General features: G+C 38.9%; 2 protein-coding genes across 3 annotated transcripts; both read right to left on the bottom strand.

Moving 5' to 3' along the window:
- Positions 1 to 2,365: 2,365 nt before the first annotated feature.
- Positions 2,366 to 5,923, bottom strand: tusc2a (tumor suppressor 2, mitochondrial calcium regulator a). The gene is made up of 4 exons (XM_029431556.1): positions 5,283 to 5,923; positions 4,363 to 4,603; positions 3,157 to 3,277; positions 2,366 to 3,076 (listed from the first exon to the last, which is right to left on the bottom strand). Exons 2-4 carry the CDS (start codon positions 4,512 to 4,514, stop codon positions 2,993 to 2,995), a joined length of 357 nt encoding a protein of 118 aa, XP_029287416.1. The 5' UTR covers positions 4,515 to 4,603; positions 5,283 to 5,923; the 3' UTR covers positions 2,366 to 2,992.
- Positions 5,616 to 19,206, bottom strand: LOC115008174 (ras association domain-containing protein 1-like). Of its 2 annotated transcripts, XM_029431554.1 has the most exons (7): positions 18,946 to 19,206; positions 17,590 to 17,946; positions 14,882 to 15,006; positions 7,950 to 8,054; positions 7,575 to 7,860; positions 7,341 to 7,456; positions 5,616 to 6,799 (listed from the first exon to the last, which is right to left on the bottom strand). In XM_029431554.1, the coding sequence occupies exons 2-7, from the start codon at positions 17,909 to 17,911 to the stop codon at positions 6,653 to 6,655; spliced, it is 1,101 nt and encodes a 366-aa protein (XP_029287414.1). In that variant the 5' UTR covers positions 17,912 to 17,946; positions 18,946 to 19,206; the 3' UTR covers positions 5,616 to 6,652. The 2 variants fall into 2 exon arrangements, with proteins under 2 accessions (XP_029287414.1, XP_029287415.1); XM_029431555.1 differs by lacking the exons at positions 14,882 to 15,006; positions 17,590 to 17,946; positions 18,946 to 19,206 and adding an exon at positions 10,080 to 10,612.
- Positions 19,207 to 20,576: the final 1,370 nt, after the last annotated feature.

Raw genomic sequence — 20,576 nt, 5'->3', positions numbered from 1 at the left:
GCTTTGGTTACTTTACAGGAAATCTTTTGCTACTTTGCTGCGTGAGTGAAGTGGCTTTAATGTTTTTTCCACTAATGCTCCGAGCACACTTCTGACGGTGGGCACAAGGCATCTGGCATGCAGATGTCCCTGCCGCCCAGAGGCAAGTGATGACAGCCAGTGGCAATGGTTCAGTGAAGTAATCAAGTTCCACATGCCAACATGTTGCCAAGTACAGCCAATAAGACGGTGCAGAGCCGGGGGTAAGACCTGAGGGATGATGGCCATGGGAGAAGAAGGTAGAGGCCTCGTACTGACACGTAATTAACCAAATTTAACCACCGGTTTTCATACTATTGTGTAAATTGTCAAATGTTTCTGTCAATAAAATGTTGAAGAACGCTGTTCCTCTCAGGGTTGTTCTTTACAGATACACATGAGCTGGAAGATCCCACATGGGGTGAGGTGATGGCCTGGAAGTGAGATGATTTCCTGTGTCCGAGTCTGTTCCGCAGTTTGTTTTCCAAACTTTGCTGACTCACCTCACCATGTCATCAGTTTCTGTGTGTGTGTGTGTTTAAGGAAAATGCAGAGCATGAACGACCCATGTGAAAGAACAAATAGCTCGGTTTCCCTCTAGTCTCAGCTTGCCTTTGACCTCTGCCTCGTGGACATTACATTAGCAGAAATCAGGGACCTGCCAGGAAGCGAAAAAACAATGGCAGGGAAACTGAAAAACACACCCTGCCACCTTCACTTTGCGTCCCAAACACTTAAAGCATTGCGATACATTTAGATAATCGTGTGAGAGGGAAACAATTTGGATTGACATTAAAAGTTTACTATCTCACCAAAACACCTTATTTGTATGTAAATAAATGACATTTCCCCTGCTGCTGTTTGCACCTAAACCTACTTTCATGTGGCTTATTGTATTGATTAGATATACAGGATGTTACAGTACATTTTCGAGTTGCTCTGTCAGTCAGTCTGTGTATGATCACACTCAGTAACACACTGTGAATTGAGATAAAACAGGCTACACCAAACAATGCATTTTTAACTTTAAACAGCTACAGTATGTTAAGTGATCCCTGAGGAAAAGCAATATTGTTCTTTTGTTTGTAATTTAAGGTATGTTTTAGTTCTTTTTCAAGGCCGCTGATCATTATACTGACTATCTCTTTTAACCAAAGCCACATGGACAATGTGTCCCTTTTATGAAACACATTACACATCACAGAACACATTGGATGAATCAACTGAGCTGTACAGTGTCACATTCATGAAGTTCATACATTTTTATGGCTTTACAAGAAGAGGCTCATCCTATAATACAAGCTGGACTTTAAGCAGAACATCAAAGACCAGTGGAGAGGAAACACATCAAAGTGACTGACCTCTGGCCCAAAAACCCACACAATTACAGACACCAGACAGTGCACGCAAAGGAAGCCCTACCCATTTTGTGGGGATTTGTTAACTATGCACTGAAATATGTTTACATTGCTATTAAAGTTTGATATTGTGCCAGTTGGCAAAAGCATCCTCAACTGGTCACGATTTGAGTCTTTGAGCATTCAAATTTAATTACATCTTCAGCCCTTTTGGAAAGTCTAACTGCACAGCATTATCATTAGAGGTAAGAGAGTAAACATATATGACACAACAAACATAATCACACATGAACTTATTTAAGTTAGCACAGGTGTAGACTTCTGCTGCCATCTAGAGGTGGCATAACTTACATGTTACTGAAGTGTAAATGAATTGTATTTCAAAGTAAAGTCTGCAGGTTCTCTCTATTTTATCTCTAAAAATAAATAGAAATCTGGCTTTAGTTGCACACAGCGAAATTCAAGAAGGCAATAAAAGAAAAGCTAAAAATAAGACATGAGATATCAGGGTTATACTTACAGCTGTCATGGAAGTGCAGGATATGCTGACTACACTTTAAAAGTGACCACTTGATTGAATGCAAACTAAACTTGTCTATTCACACCCAGCAAACTAAAATCATTGCAGAGTACACCGAGTTTTCATTCTGAAACTGAGGTTCTTTCGGGGTACTTAAAGGAATAGTTCAGCTTTTTTGGTGATATGTTTAATCACTTATTTTTGTGGGGAATTAGATAAAAAGATGAACAACACTTGGAATTTGTATCAATCTTCTCATCTTATTTCCCAAGATGTTGATATATTCACTATTTCACTGTATTTGGTATCAAAAACCTTTGACATTCGGAGAGTCCTCTGGGACTTTGAAGAGGTTAAATGTAAGACGTGTATGGAACCAAGAAGTCAAATGTTGTTGTGTGATTGGACATAACTCAATAATAATAGAAGGCCATAACAAACATAATAGAACAAATATTGACTCCAGATATTCAGCTCAGTAAACCATTTATTCAAGTATTTCCAACTAAGAAATCTGATATTATTTACAGTACATTATGTTCACTAGTGCAGGTCTGAGCTCCGGTAACTGAGACAGACTCAGACGTGACAATACAGAACATGACCATATATACAATAAATTTCACAATCCTTCCTTATTCTACCCTGTAACTACATCTTCGGTCCCTCTGTCACACACATTCAAGCAAACAAACCTAAGTGCACACATGTACACATACAAAGACATACAGTTTCACTCTACGTCTCACAGAAGGCATAACACGTTAAAGCCTTTTCACATCAAGGATGTTTTTCCCTGCAAAAAACTCACAAGAGAAATACAACTTCATTCGATGTATTCTCTAAGACTGCTTACATATCAGCTGGGTAGTGAACACACAACCAGTACCAACACTACTTTTGTGAATATCAAAATATGGATATATGAACAGGGCACCCTCTGACAATAGTTGAATTAAAATGTATAACATTTCATTCAATATATCAGTTTGACTTTTTCTCACCAGACCACAACTCCAATCTTGACTGTAATGCTTGGACACTGGGACCAGACTTTGCTCCGAGAAGAGAAACTGTGGCTGCACTTCATAGTAGATCAGTCCTGTGCAACTTTTGACACCTCACAGAGGATGATGGGGAAATCTACATGTATACACGGGTGGTCGAGCTTCACAACTCCCTAAAAAAAATATACAAATTGACAAATCGTACAAAACATCAATCAAAAAGATCATTGCCAAAAATTGGTTCCTAGCTCACCTGCGGAATCAGATTTTTCTGGATCCTCTTCAACTTGGACTTTTTTCTGCCATTTTTTGTCACCACCGTCTCTTCATAGAACTCATGGGCAAGGTCACCGTCCTCGTCATAGTACAAAGAACTGCCAACACAGCAAGTAAACGTCAGTCGGAAACTTGCACCAGATCACATTCAAGGGAATATTATAAAGTCAGTTTACCTAAAACACAAAAATACTATAATTTATTGTCCTCACTTAAACACAATGGCAGCCAGCCAAGTTTAATGTGCAGAGGTTTTGAGATTACTACCCCCACTTCCCACTGCTGACTGATACGCCTAAGAAGTAGCACTTTTGTTGTTACTATGCACTTTGAACACTTTTTAGTATTGTTAATAGACTAGTGTGTTGGACTTTGGGAGATTTGTTTGCAGAAATGGTAAATAATACATATAACTATGTTTTCATTTGTGTGTAATCCGTAGAATGAGCCCTTCATATCTACACAGGGAGTGGGTCATCTTTACAGAGTACGCCATGTTGCACAGTCATGTTCTTACAGTAGGCTAGAATGGACAAATCAAACACTGGCTCCAGAGAGGGCCATTCGTGTTTGTATGTTACCTGAAGGCCACCGTAAGTTCTCTACACGCTTGTAAAGGGAGCAGTGAGAGGAGCGGTTTTCTGTTGGTTGTTTACTGCAACATCATCGCTAGATGCCACTTATTCCTACACACTGGGACCCTTTACTATTTATTGCATTATTTCATATTGAGCTGTGTGTGTGCTCTACCATCTACTCTTTTTGCCCCGCTGTGGAGGAATTAAGTTGTTAAATTTTAATGATCTGCCTGGGAAACCTAGTATAATCCACATACCTCACTTTGACTGTTTTTCATTGGGACTATTTTAGTTTGGAGCGCCCTGGTGGCCTAGGGGTTAGGGCGCTGACCATGATTCACAGCAATCCCGGTTCCAGCCATCCTGAGACCTTTGTTGCATATCATTCCCCATCTCTCTGTGTCCCCTCAGAGGGTGTAATTTCTCAATTTTCAGCTATATAATAGAAGCGTAAAATGCCTTTATTATATAGCCATTGACCTCCATTTTATCTCCTTGATATTGATATCCCAAAACCTCATTAAAAATAATAAAAATAAGTAAGAATATATATTGTGTTGTGGGCAAACTGATCATTTACCATTAACCAATAATGTATTATTTACCTCCTTCTGGTAAAAACAAATGGTGCTGCATTTCTGGAACTTTTGAGGCGGGCCACAGACTGCTCGTTCCCTTCACTGGCTGAATCCCCTCCAGCAGCTCCACTGCCTGAGAAAGGCCAGACACCTTTGGCTTTGGATCCACTTCCTCCCATTTTCAGACATAAGACATAGTTAGTCTCCAGTTAAAGCTTTCAATCTGGTTGGTGGCCAGACGCTGTCAATTTCTTACCAAAGCCAGGATCTGAAAATTAAAAGTGCACAAAGAACACATTCCCAATCAGACGTGCATTTCTCTGCCTGGTGGTGTGACTACTTGTGCATCTCTGCTGTCTACTGTAAAGCACTAAGTGGCTGTTAACTAGGTGGATCTAATTCTTGTTGATGAATGGTTACAGTACACTGGATTAAATGCCGTTCCTGCTATTTTACCCTGTAAAATGTCAGTTTGATTCAGAGATGCAATTGAATCAAAGATGCCGAAACACGAACTGTTGTCAAGCTTTACTTCGATGAAGGCACTATAAAAAATATCAGCTCACTAAACATGACAGTGTCGAGGCGGTCTGATTTAAGCTTTACATGAAGCTAACACTGGGCCATACAACTACTGAACCTAAAACGCAAGCAATCTGATTCTAAACGTTAGTTATATTGCTAAATTAAAGTATAAACACAACTGTCCTTTTATACCTAAAGCACTGTATACGTTTAATAAAAGCTAGCTAACTGTAGCTAACGGCACCTGCTTATTTAGGTGAGTTAGCCTGTTAGCTTCTGCCACTGACGCAGGTTAGCTTACATGAGCTAAATGATAACTAGTGAGACGAGGCAGCAATGTCTCCTAAACGAACACAGGGATATCTTTGCCCTACACAGCCAACAACGATGCGTTTAAACGTACTTCAGATCAATTTTCCTACCTTATCCTACAGTATTAAATCGCCATTTCCTTTCATAACTTTTACCACCGGCTATGTTGAGCTAGCGTTAGCTGTTTTGGTCCTTACGATAAGGTGATCAGCTGATCTGACAGACGTCGGCACGGAGACAGTTGAAGCAAAACATTGTAACCATTATTTTAGGGATGTTAATTAAAATAATGATCAGAAAAAAAAATGCATTTAACTCTAGGTCTAGGATTGGAATAGTGTTAATAGTTTAGTTAAAGGGTATGTTAAATTTCCATATTTTACTTTTTTTCGAAAAATATATTTTTCAATCACGTAAGATATCTGAAGAAATACAAAAACTTATTTGAACTGGAAAAAATGTTTTACTGAACGCCGTGCACATTTGTCACGACATTTTGAATTTTTGCTTCTACATGTAAATATGTGCATAAACGGATACAATGATAGTGAACTGAAAAACAGAAGACAAACATTTTCTTATAAAGGACAGAAAAAAACAAAGATATAGGGAATGAAAAAGTAGTGAAACACATGTATACCAATATTCATTCAAGATTCCAGTCAACCAGAGTGACACTGCTCTCTCTGACATTCATAGTTGCATACAAATGTCCATACATCAGTCAAACTCGCAATTTGACAGTAAAAAAAAAAAAAAGAGTTGCACCCATCAGGGGTGTCGAGAGGAACTGGCAGATTTTTGAGCCTGGGTCAAATGAAAATCCAAATACCTTTCAGCAACAAATGTGTATTTAACTTTCTAACAGGATAAACGAAAAATGTCAAAATGGACGTTGGTTTTTAAAGTAGGTTTTCAAGGACCAGATTTAGTTTACACTTGGCAGTAATGTCATGATTGGACAGGTTACCAATTGTATATTCTGGAGGAAAAAAAGGAATGTAACTTCCAGACGTTTGATTATCAGCTCAATTATAGCACAGGGCATGAGTTAAGTACGGCACCTAAAAATGTATAATCAACATACTTATTTATACCTAAAAATGGCAAAACCATCATTGACATTTTCTTTAAAGTTAAAGTGACACAGCTGAGGTATATAGGATAATCAGATGGTACCCAATAGCAAAAGACGTTACTGGATACAACCACAGTCTCATCTGCCAGTATTCACTTCTCTCAACTCATTCTCTCAGGCACATCAGACTCTCCAGGTGTAAGGCACTTCTCATCTCTCGCATCATTTCACACGCACATTCGCGCTAGCTCTCTCTCATTGTCTTGCGCCCTGTCTCACTCTCTCGTTCACCCAAGAGGTGTTTTGAGTTGTATTATCTGGGATCTTTGGATGCAGCGATGACTGGTCATCTTAAGGTGTCCAGCCAAGAGGTGCACGTTTAACCCCGAGCGCAGAGTCGTCTCAGCCGGGAGTCGATCCAGCCAGAGCATCCCGCATCTTAGTGCGGGCCAGAGCGTACCGCTGCACTATCTGCTTGACGTGCTCCTCCTCTTCACGCTGCAGAATGCGCAGGAAGTTCTTCAACTCAGGCATGGAGAAGGCATGCCACTGTAAGGGATAAACAATTGCATTAGTGTATGTACACTTTATAAACTAACCACATAGTTTGGATTCCCTTATTCTCAGGTTCATGGTATCTGCACACTTAAGAACAAATGTAATGACTTTTAAAATACCTTTTTAGTATCTCTAATTGAAAAGAATACCATTACTGCAGGCCGGAGGCAAAAGAAAAATCGACAAACTACACTATACACCGTTATTGATTTGGAATAGCTAAAATATTCCGTGCACAATAGCCAACATCCTTGCCTTCTCATTAATGAAAGTAAAAGAGGCCAAGTCCAATGGAAAACAATGTCCCATCAAATAAACATAAGAGTACACTGTAAAGACAACTTAAACTAATCAGGAGTGAAAAAAGGTGACAAAGATGCAAACCCCATATAATTAATGTAATCTCACTGCTACAAAGGTAATGCAAAGGGGGCAATAGTTAAGAGCACTAATAAAAAATTAATAAAAAAGATAAATGCACCCCAAACCCGAGACTGTTTAAGAACCATGGAGACCCTGATGTTGCACTCACATTGACTTCTCCAGTTTCATTCTCTTTCAGAACAAAGCTGAGGACCTTTTCATTGGGCCCGGTACACAGACGCAGACGGAGGGGGCGCTCGTTATCAGACACCTTGCGAATATAAACTGCAAGAGGCAGATAAAAAGACAACATTTAGTATTCAGAACGCAAATTCTGATTTAAATTAAGTGAATAACACTGCAGGAGTTCAAGGTGTAAACATAATGAAAACAGTAGCGGTACCTTGCTCATGGCGCTCGCTGCGCTCAAACAGAGCAAACTTGCCAGGATTGTCTACCACAGTAAACTTTTTCAACAAAGCCTCGATGACCTCACGAGCAGAAGTGCGTGAGCTTATGTGCAGGTGCTTGGATGTATCCTTTGGCAGGTAGAAAGAGGTGCGACGCTTCACCCCGCTAGCCCTCCCCCCCCTAGCAGCATGACCCCCTTTCTTTGGAGGTGGAACTGACACAGGTCGTGCCAACTTGAACTGCACTTTTATGAAGCCAGTGTAGGAACCATCTTTGTTCTGTTGATAAAAAATACAAATGTTACACTGAAGGAAAAACCCCATTACATAAAAATGTCATGGATTTGTTGAGTCTCATTAGTTCTCACCGTGTTCATGAACAGATTGCTGTTTATCTGAGCGTTGTATTCCTTCACCTTCTGCTGAATATCTGCAGTCGTCAACTCCTGCTTTCCCCATTCAATCTGTTCATCCTGGAGGGAACAGTGACAAGTTACAGTGTTAAACCACTAGATGTCAGTGCTCACCTTCAAACCACAACAGGAACAAACCGCCCCCCACACACACACACTTCTTCAAAATGTCAGACATTATGGACGACTTAAATTGTTCTTACCAACCCTCAAAACATGTAGGAAGTGTTGATGACCCTCTTTTACATTGGAAATACTTTCTTTAAAACATGCTGCTGTTGTATGAGAACATTGTAAGTCTCCAAATAGGTTTTTTCAAGAATTGAGAATGTGTTAAAGCATTACAAAGTTGGAAGGTGTGGCTCTAGCATGTAAAGGAAACAGTGGTGTGATCCAAATTAGATTTTAACAAGTTCTACTTTCAAAAATATTGCTGAATGTTGTTTAGAAGAGGTTTATAAAAAGCCACACTTTAGTTAAGGTGTTGTTAATTGACTTTGATAGGCTCCTGTTATTTCTAAGAGGAAGCACCAGTTGCATCAGATTCTCAACTTCCTGTCAACGTAGCAAGGCAAAAACGATGATGTCAGCTCTGCCCAATCCTGTTAGGCTGCTCCAATTCATCTGTCTAGGAGGGATAGAGGAAGGAGGGGTATGTGCAACTCGCAGCTGTTTGCAGTGACTGCGACCAACTGCATTACATTCCTCAACTTGGTATTCATGTAAAAATAGGCTCCTCTCTGACTCTCACAAGTGGGAGAGACAATGCCCTCCCTTGTTTTACAGGCACATCCTGTGAAGTCAGCTGCCTCATCAACCGCAAAATCGCAGTCATGTTTCAGGCCTTTATCATCTGCATGACCGTTAGCTCAATTAGAGCTTTTCCTGATTTCCTGAATTAATTTTCCAGACTGTACTACAGCTAGTTCCACGAGGTGGATAGGAGCAGGGGGGTTTCCTGAAGAGTAAAATCCTAATATGTATAACCAGCATCTATGGATGGATTTCTCCATTATTAAAAAGTAGCATTTCTGCATAAATGTATAGTTCTTATTTGAAAATGTATCCAATTCTACCCTGCCTCCATCTATTTACATGACCTCAGATTGTCTAATGAAAAGCAAACCAGGCAAAGTTGCAAGCTTTAAAAAGGGCTGGGTAGTTCATAAAATCGACGTCAAGCAGAACAAGATCAATAGTAGCAATCCTTAGGCAGATTGAAAGACTGTAGAGTTAATATGCTGCTGCTAACAAGTCAATAAATCAATAAGAAGGCCATGTTGAGCTTTCCCATATGGTAACAGTAGGAGGAAAAACATGCAAAAACCGTCTCTACATGTCCACAAAAGGAGTGTCACATCAAAAACAGAGTTGACAGTGCCAACAACATAAATCAAAAAATGGCTTCTGTACAGACAGCGAATGGTGAATGTCACTGAGTTTTACAACAAACAGCATTTGTTTCTCCATGAAGAAAGCTGATACCCGTGTGGGTGTGTTTGACAAAAAGCCAAAATAATCCATGATTCATCTGTGATTGAGACATTAGTATGAAAAACCTGAATAGTCAATGAATGGTGGGTGTTTGGCTGGAAACTTGAGAAGCCGGTGTGCGTCACAAAAGAAAATGACATTTGGGTTGTTTTTATCATGAGTTCAGCTGTGGGTATGTGATTGTTACAATTAAACAGATATATTGTGTTTTCACGCCCAAACTCTTAACTTCTTCTTTTTCCACCACCTCCCAGTGCTGACATGCTTTTTTATTATAGGTTCCCACAACTCAAGTCTGTTTACTCAAAACTGGAGGAACCAGAACTCCACCCTTAGAAAGCATCCTCTCTGCTGGGGTGCCCTTAAGCAAAATACACGGGGAGACTGACCTATAAAAAGTATGGATGAAGTGAGGTTACTCAATTTAAACAAACAAAAACTACCAGAAAGAGAGCAGAAATATCAAATCACGCGAGAGTTAACCAGCGATCACCCATCTATCTGGTTCCACTTCCCCTTTTTACATTGAGAACAGGACTTTATAATTCAAGCCTAAACGTTTAGTTTTGTTAACTTGTATGTACTTCTCACCTGCTTTACGTTAGCAGTAACGTTAGCAGCGACGTTATCTTTCCGGGTTTTGGGGAAGAAAGATGTCTTGGCCGTGAAGTACTGCTCAAACTCGGAGTCGGACTCCTCGTCGCTGCAGTAGCCGCTGCTGGTGGAGCTGCCCCAGGTCATCTCGAAGGAGGGAGTTTTGTCCGAGCTGCTGGCCGCGTTTGTCATTCTGACTACCGGTTAAACCTTTAACACTAGAGTCAACAAGCGGAATGTAAGATACGACGACTAAAAGTGTGACAATAAACCACTCTGGTCTCAGTTAGCGCAAAACAAAACCTTGTCTTAACAGAAGGTCTGGCTGAAATATCTAAATAACGGCAATTAACGGCTATTAACGGCTAACTTCAACTGGCTAATCTCTCGGAGGATGAAATATCTGTAGCGCCTTGGTAACAACTGTCTCTACTCGAAAAGATACCACTGACTTTTTTTCTTCCAACTTCAACCGGGCCACGTTTCCACTGTACAAACTCGGTCTGTGTGAAACAGGATGTATATTCAGGCCCCCGCCCTTGGTGCTTTGCTTCGCTTCCCCCACCACCCCCGCGCCGATGCCCCACCCAGGTCCGTTGAGTTGAGTTTGGAAAATACACAAAATCCCCGCAGCCGGTCGCGATTGGACGGCCAGGGGAAATGCCAAATACTCCCCCCCCTCTCTCTCTCTGCCGCATCCCTCTCCCACGGATGCTGCTGCCGCTGCTCCTTCCCCGCTGAATATGTCATGTGATGATCGGTCAGTCTGGTCACAACCCAGTCACACCACATCCAGAGACAACATGCGAGTCGTATTATTTCCCTTCTGCATTAAATAAACCTATGATTTGATAATAGCATCTTATTTAAATCTATTACTAAACCCATCCTCAACTCTATTATTACATTACAGTACCGTTCATTGATCTGATGCTTTTGTCCAAAGCAACTTACTATAAGTGCAAACAATCATGAGCATACAAACTCCGAACAGCAATAATCTTGTTAGTACTTTAGCTTCAAATAGATGAAATAATTTAAAGTGCGGTACAATAGCTTCAAATAAGCCAACCCGATGTAAATGCAACATACAGAAACAATAGAATAAAAACTCAACCATTAGCTTCACATAAGCCAACCAATGTAAGTGCTACATACAGAAATAAGATTATTGTATTTCATTTATTTTAATTATTGGCCAAGTGGCTGTCGAAACAGGTGGGGTTTCAGTCTACGACTGATAATTAATTTATCCAATGTATGTATTATTACTTTATGGCTTGATTCACCCGATTGGCTTTGCCCAAAGGTTCTTCAGCTGGAAAGCTTTTCTCAAAAGGACTCGTAATATACACAAATCTATGAAAGTGGTTTAGTGTTTTTCACAATGAGTTTTTTTCTTAAACGAAAGCCCCTAAATGAAAAATAAAACTGCAATGGAACCTTTCAGCACAATACAATAATATGATTTACCAAAAAAGCTCTAGCCCTTAATTCTTTCCTTAAGTCTTTTTTTTGTATGCACCTGATCCTATTGTTCTAAAGTTCTTTAAACAAATGATGTTTGTACATGAGAAGTTGTTTAATAGAAAAAGAGCTGTAAAGATATTGAATAGGCACCAAACTTAAATTCTAAAACGTAGACTGTCAAGTTACAGACTTCCTTATCTAGTTTGAAAAGCTTAAGAGTGGTGAAAACCATAACATCAGGGGAAAAGAGAGAGAACCTGAGGCCCCTTAAATGCCACCAAAAACATACTGATAGTATGCAAACACAATCACTTAGTTGATAATGGAGTGATGTTTTCAGTAGCATTGAAACATTTGGGCACTCCAGCGTTTAGACTTCCATACGGGACTCACAAAAAAGAATAAGATTAAAAAACAAAAACAAAATTGAAGCAGCAGAGGCCGCGATATCCTAACTTTTAGTTGCCAAATTTTTCTTAAAACACTGGATCCTACAATTCCCATAATGCAGTTCAATAGGCTCATTCATGCCATCGTTGGAGTTTCCAACTTGTAAAGAGTGTTAACGTCAACTTCCAAGTCGTTGATGTGGCGGATTTAATAAGTATGTGTTTCATTAAGGGATATAATAAAATGTGTTCTGTAATGGGTTTTATTAGTACATAATTGTAGTTTGATGGTTTATATATATATATGAATATATGAATGTGTGGTAATCAATTGTAAACCAATTTAAGTGGGAGAGGACAGCCCAAGCAAACATTCGGGGAAAAGGCCGAATAACAGCATTTAAGAGGTGAGAGTGTAAAGAAAGTCTCCCAGTTCATACTCGTAAAAAAGGAAGATTTATGAGGCCCTTTATATGATAGGGATAAGAATAACAAGCCCGGCCGGTGCCTGTCAAACTAGAATATACCAAAAAAAAAAAAAAAAGGAGATTCAGAGACACATATAGGGGACAGAACTGGCAGATTCCAGATACAAGAATCAGAGGGCATAGGTCAGAACATGTCAGATTGATTCACCGGATTGGAATACACTCTCTAACCTTTTAGGCTATAACCTTGGTTTTGTATGTACATTTCAGCCCCGCCATTTAGTTTCACCATGTGAAACAAGGTATAAAGAGGAGAGCTAGACCAGTACTTGGTTAGTGCGCAGCTGGCTGGGTACTCAGAGTTTGTTATGTACTTACGTGTGTAATAAACGCCACTTTGTATCTAACTTTGGACTTCTCCAGTGATCTTCTTTTCTCGGATGGAGATCTTCTTTTTTCTGACTAAGTATTACGTTAAAGAGAGACTGAGTTATACTAGATTTGCAGTAGCCATAAATAAGTTAAAGTAAATATTAGTGGTAGGAGTCCAGTCTTCTTCGCTGGCCCAGAGGACAGATTTTTATCCACAATATCGTAAACTCCAAATATATGCGTCTTGGCACGTACCAAATGTTTAGCTTTTGTAGTGAGAATCTTGCTATGGAAAACTAGAATCAAATGTTGATGAAATTGTCTTTAATTTCTGCTAGAAAATGAACAGCATTTAGTGCTGAGATGAACAGCTTCTGTTCAGTAGCTATGATTTTGAGACAGTTAAACAATCCTCTTTTTCCCCCTCCTTTTGTTTATCTGGAACACGCCATCCATAGCGTTCCCTTTTATTAATTCATTCAAGTATTAACACTGAGAACATAAAAAAAACAGAGGCCACGTATCCAACTGGTGAAGACATATCAGCACAAGTATTGGCTAATGCGTACTGGCAGGAAATACTAACCCAGAAATCCTCCAGCTGTTCTTCTTACATTAAACTCTGATTGAACCAAAGCTAAAACATTTCAGTGGGACAAACCTTACAGAAATGAAAGTGATAAAAAATGATAAGAAAACAATCTTGTCTTGCATGTTTTGTTTTGCAATAGATTATGTTTAATGCATGATATTTTAGTAACACGTGTTATTAGTTATAATCCTTAAAGCTGTTATTATTATTAGTCATATTTTCATAGTTGTTATTGTCGATAATCCTTTTACTAGTCATATTTACAGTTATTATCATATTGTTGACAACACCAGGTAGCAGTTTGATATCCTCCTGGATCCATCTTTTTCATACATGTTCACATTTTCATTTTGGTCATTAGGATTGTCTATGTTGTCATTTTAATTTGTAGTTAATTCTGTACACTCGACATGTTCCCAATAAAATTGGATTAATTGATGACAGGTGTTACCAATAACGTTAATTGTGGTTCTGGTACTTTACACGCTGACTGACGGGCTCTGCTTACTGGTGCACTCCCCTCAGTGGTATATTAGTTCCACCTGTGCGTTCCCTGCTATGCCAAGTCAAAACGTCTGCTGTGTAAAAGGTATATGCACACAAAAGCCCAAGCACCAAGAACATATCCAGCCATGTCTTCACACTGTAAATACTCAGCTGTAGAGCTTTCTGAAGTTCTTACATTCCTTCATCCTTTGATAAGCAGCAGGTGTTTGAATAAAACCTGTTACCAAGAGACCAAACCCCGCTGCCTTGAACAACTACTGGCTCATCGTAGCCTTGACTCCCTTTTTTTTTTTTTTTTATAACACTGTGGTGCCTGAAAAGTGAGGAGTCTTCTTCCAGTAAGATTTTAGATGTACAGCAGCCAGGACTTTACTTTGTATGTTTTATCTGGAGAGGGTATATTACAATGGGTTTTGGCACTTGTTATGCCTCTATAAAAAAAACTAGCATAGACATAAAGATCTACAACTACAGTGAACACATTTTATGATACATCATACTAAAAAATCTTGGCACATTGACTTCCTTTACTTTGTTGTTGCATTTGTTTCACTTAAATGTACAAAACAACATGTGTCACAGCATGATCACGGACTCTGCAAACAGATGTTCACTGTTTTAATTAAATAAACTGAACCAGATTTGGCAAAAGGTGTTGCCTGTAACGTTTGGTGTGTCTCGACAATAACAAACTTCCCCAGTGTGCAGTTAGTGGAACTGGATTAACAGTGTGTCCTCATTGCGTTCGAAAATGGTTCCCTTTTTTTGCCATTTATTTTGTTCCCTAAAGCATTCGTGCAGAATTATCAGGTAGCACAAACTGTAACCGTAACATGCAAAGTAGAGGCTTGTGGAGGCTACCAGAGTCCTCATTCATGGTCTCATTTTTAATGGTAACCTTAGTGGCACACTATGATAATAACTTGTTGATGTTGAAGAAACAGTGACGACTGACACTTTTGATTGTCTGTAAGACTGCTTATGATTGAAGAAATTAAAGAATACCAAGCCAGTCATACTGCCAAATACAAAGGTCCTTACCACATTTGTGTCCGTTTCTATGGTGTGCTCCACAACATATGTGTGGTCAGCCGCAGAGCCTCGGTCCCAGCTGCAGTCCAAGCGGATCCCATCGCGACAGCGGTGGTGGCACGTGAATCTACAATCTGTAAGTGCAGAAAATCAGAGTTTAGACAAACACTGCCACATGAAAACATACAGTTAGGTCCATAAATATTTGGACATTGACACAATGTTCATAATTCCGCCTCTGTACACGACCACAATGGACTTGAAATTAAACAAACAATATGTGCTTTAAGTGCAGACTTTCAGCTTTAATTTGAGGGTATTTATATCCAAATCAGACGAATGGTGGAGGAACTACAACACATTGTATACGTGGTATCCCCTTTTTAAGGAACCAAAAGTAATTGGACAAAGTAACATAATCATAAATTAAATTGTCACTTTTAATATTTGGTTGCAAATCCTTTGCAGTCAATGACAGCCTGAAGTCTGGAACCCATAGACGTCACCAGATGCTGGGTTTGGTTCCTGGTGATGCTCTGCCAGGCCTCTACTGCAGCTGTCTTCACTTCCTGCTTGTTCTTTGGGCAGTTTCCCTTCAGTGTTGTCTTCAGCAAGTGAAATGCTCAATCGGAGTCAGGTCAGGTGACTGACTTGGCCATTGCAGAACATTCCACTTCTTTGCCTTAACAAACTCTTTGGTTGCTTTCGCAGTGTGCTTTGGGTCATTGTCCATCTGCACTGTGAAGCGCCGTCCAATGAGTTCTGAAGCATTTGGCTGAATATGAGCAGATAATATTGCCCGAAACACTTCAGAGTTCATCCTGCTGCAGCAGTCACATCATCAATAAATACAAGGGAACCAGTTCCATTGGCAGCCATACATGCCCACGCCATAATACGACCACCACCATGCTTCACTGATGAGGTGGTGTGCTTTGGTTCATGAGCAGTTCCTTGCCTTCTCCATACTCTTCTCTTCCATCATTCTGGTACAAGTTGATCTTTGTCTCATCTGTCCACAGGATGTTGATCCAGAACTTTACAGACTTTTTTAGATGCGTTTTAGCAAACTAATCTGGTCTTCCTGTTGTTGAGGCTCACCAATGGTTTACATGGTGTGGTGAACCCTCTGTATTTACTCTGGTGAAGTCTTCTCTTGATTGTTGACTTTAACACAGATACACCGACTGTACCTCCTGGAGAGTGTTCTTGATCTGGCCAACTGTTGTGAAGGGCTTTTTCTTCACCATCATCATTCTTCTGTCATCCAACACAGTTGTCTTCCATGGTCTTCAAGATCTTTTGGTGTTGCTGAGCTCACCAGTGCGTTCTTTCTTTTTAAGAATGTACCAAACAGTTGATTTGGCCACACCTAATGTTTTTGTTATTTCTCTGATGGGTTTGTTTTGATGTTTCAGCCTAATGATGGCTTGCTTCACTGATAGTGACAGCTCTTTAGACTTCATATTGAAAGTTGACCTCAACAAATTCCAAATGCAAATACCACACTTGAAATGAACTCTAGACCTTTTATCTGCTCCTTGTAAATGAACTAACGAGGAAACAACACACACCTGGCCATGGAACAGCTGAGCAGCCAATTGTCCAATTACTTTTGGTCCCTTAAAAAGGGGATACCACGTATACAATGTGTTGTAGTTCCTCCACCATTCGTCTGATTTGGATGTAAATACCCTCAAATTAAAGCTGGAAGTCTGCACTTAAATCAGATATTGATTTCAAGTCCATTGTGGTCGTGTACGGAGCCAAAATTATGAATATTGTGTCAATGTCCAAATATTTATGGACCTAACTATGACATCCTCAACGGTAAACATGCATGTGATGTTTTTGAGGAGTGAAATTCTCTATGGGGGATGTCCTACTCAGTCCTACTTCAGTTAATCTAAGTTGGCTTCCCCCTGCTTTCAGTTGACATTGTTGGAAATTTATATATTTAAATGTATGTTTAACATTGAGGTCATAGTTAAAGATAATGGACTATGTCGTATTGAGAGGTGTTTCTAAGCTTTTGACTTGCTATTTACATGCATGAGGGGGCAGAATATTAGAAACACCTCTGAATATAATGCAGCTCAGTTCAACACCACCTTTTAGCCTATATACTATGACCTCAATAATTAACATACTGCATAATTGAAATTACACATTTCTGACAATGTCACCAAGAACTGAACATTATAGACATCATAAAAAATACACTTTATGGTAGAATAGTTGTATTAGATCGTCTGTGTGTGTCAGTGTTTCATTGTGATTTGATTGCGGTTTCATATTTAGGTTACTGTTAAGAAGTACTTTTTTCCTGCATGCTTAAGGCTTTACACAAACCACAGCTACATTTCAGTGGGTTTCAGTTGATGAAAGGAAGTTAAACACTAGTGCAATTGAAAGATGAGTCGTGAGCGAGAAGAGATACAGGTCTGAGCATCGATAATGATCTCACCACCAAAACCACTTGAACAACTGCATGCATGTTCGCTACTATTCCAAAAACAATTAACAACATGGAGAACATTTCTGGCAAACCAAGCAGAGAAAGTAATGATTTCTGAGTACAGGGTTATTTTTGGCTTCATCTTTCTCTGTTTAACCAAATTTCCTCCTACTCTCAGTCTTTGTCTCATTTCTGATCATGCATATGCACAGAGGCAATCACACATGCACACACCCAGGCGCACAAACAGCCTACTCACTGACACACCGCAGGCTCTGCTTGTACAGGCCCCAGATGAAGTCTCCACACAGGTCACACCACGTGGGCTGAGCGTGGCTGCAGGGCTGGAAGTTGTGTCCCTCTCCTTTCTCCTCAGTGAGCTGGGGGTCCTGGGTGCTGCTCAGGACTCTGATGATGCCCGCCCGGCTCAGCCGGTCTGGGACCTTCCCCGGGCTGATCCTTAGGGCGTTGGCTCTCTCCAGGCGTGGAGGTGAGCAGGGCAAATGTGAGCCGTGTATCAACTCTATCGTCTCTCTGTCTGCCCTCATGTCACGGAGCTCGATGAACTCCCCCCAAGACATTATGTCACCTCAGAGCCTGACTTCCTCCATTATCACTGACAGGCAGAAAAAGACACAATAACACACAGGTGCCAAAGACTCAGATGATCCATCAAATTTCACTTTGTGAGTTAGTCACAGGAACCTTCAGTGTTCAACCTGTTGTTGGTTATTTGGTGTTTTCAAAAAGGTTTTAAAAGGAGTACACAAGTATTATTAGCTAAATGTAACAAGTACTCATTATGCAGCAGAATGGCATATATTACACATACATACATACACACACATATACATATTATATTTCGGAGTTGTAGCCTCATGATTGTTTGCACTCAAGTCGCTTTGGTCAAAAGCGTCAGCTAAATGAACTGTAATGTAATATTGTAATGTTATATTGTAATGTTATAGCCAATCAACGTGGAGCTAATTTAAATTTTAACTCCTTTATTGGAAGTTTAATTTGTAACAATACATCATATTTTATAAACTGATCTTACTTGATAAAGTACAGCTGTCATACAGTAAAAAGTATAGTAGCATAGAATGGAAATACTCAAGTAAGAGGAAATGTATTAATTTACTTTGATTATAAATATATGGCGTTCTATTATATAATGTTTGTTTTTTTAGTTTTTGGACATTTTTATTTAGGCTACAGTAGATTTCAGACATTTTCTCTAACGTTCATTAATTTCGTATGATTGTATATGATGGTTTAGTAACCGAGTTTTGTTTATAGCACGTTAGTTTGTCATACATCCGTTAGCCTACAGTATGTAAGTAGGCTCATTATATAACAGTTCATGGTCTGCTAACGTAGCATAAGCAGCAGGGTATGAAAGTCGCCATAACAGCCTCATGTAAAACAAGTTACTGTAACATTTGAATGTATAGGCTACGTTTTACACAACTAAGTACTGTACATAAAGTAACTGTAAATAAAACAATGCATTTACGAGGAGGATGGACGTTGACTCCCAAAGAACACATTTAGTAAATTACAGTAATAACTTCCGAAACTTCAAAGTAAAATGAAAATCTTCAGTCTAACTTACCAAAACAGGGGAGAAATGCGCCCCGTGGCAGCCGCTTTGTCTCAAAACTTCTTCCATCCGAAGAGAAAAACTTTCCGCACAAAACTTCTGACGGTTTCCAAGTAACGGAGGTGTGCAGCCGCCGCTACATCTCTGGAAATAATCTATCATCCCCAGCGAGCGACGGAGGAGCGCCTGCTTTCTTTCAGTGTAACCGCGGTGTCTGAGCACTTCTGAGGACACTAACCATCTTCTGACTGTGTCACACGGAGTTGTAGAAGGAAGCAGCTTATCATAGAGTTTAGAGAGCGAGATGAGGTTGAACTGTACCGACATCCGGAATGTTTTCACATCGGGGGTGCTCCACCCCTCCAACCACTGTCTCCATAAACTGTGATGGCTCTGGTTTCATTTACCACTGGTGACAACCTTAGATGTATAGAGATGGAATAAATACTCGTTTAGTAATCTTTTTTCTTAAAGTAGCAATACTACAGTGTCAAAATTACAAGTAAAAGTCCTTCAACCTGCCCTTTGCCTGCTACCTATTGGTTCGTCCTTGTGGATTATTATCATCAAGCTGTGGATCTGTTTACTCGGCTATAACCTGCTCCTGACTACAAATAAAGGTCATTACCAATTATCCTTGGTTTCCTGTGTGCTGCACTTGAGTCCATCATCGACTTGTTGTGACACTTGCATTCCTTACTCAAATAAAAGTACAAAAGTATTAACATAGTAATCAAGTAGTCATTATGGAGAAGGGCCATTTCAGAATTATATATATATATATATATATATATATATATATATATATATATATATATATATATATATATATATATATATATATGTATATACATATACATATATATATATATATATATATATATATATATATATATATATATATATATATATATGTCACACAATGCCATCCCCATCGCAACACATATTTAAACTAAAAATGCATACAAATTGACGTAATCACATTAAAAATGTTTTGTAGTTTGTAAAATTGTGCAGTTATATGTACCATTAATTAATATTTTTTGAAAACACAAGGTATATTAAATCTTTTTTCTTTTAAAACAACTTTTTGTGGTGTGAAGGAAATGATGATTTCCTCTGAAAAATTGTATATTATTAAAAGAAATTCAGCATAGCCACTATCAGGAAGTGTTAATACACAGGATGTAGAAATATAAACATATTGAAACATTTCTCTAAATACATTTCATTTTTTCTCAAAAGTTCCAGACCAAAATGGTCCGTAGTTGAAGAATCACCCATATATATATATATATATATATATATATATATATATATATATATATATATATATATATATATATATATATATATATATATATATATATATATATATATATATATATATATATATTAATTAATGGATTATAGTTATTGATGCATTACTGTAATCTGTAGGCCTACGTATTGCAGCTGTTAAAGGTAATCATTTATTGTTTGATTATATATTTTTATTATTATTTATATTACTAAAGCTGTCAAGTAAATGCAGTGCAGTACAATATTTGATTTCTAAATTTAGTGTCGTACAAGGGCCTCAAAATTGTACTTAAGTATTGTACTTATTTACATTCCACCACTGAAAATATAAAATTATGCAA

Source organism: Cottoperca gobio, chromosome 5, assembly GCF_900634415.1.
Source record: "Cottoperca gobio chromosome 5, fCotGob3.1, whole genome shotgun sequence".
Classification (NCBI taxonomy): domain Eukaryota; kingdom Metazoa; phylum Chordata; class Actinopteri; order Perciformes; family Bovichtidae; genus Cottoperca; species Cottoperca gobio.
This window is presented reverse-complemented; position numbering and strand designations above follow the sequence as displayed.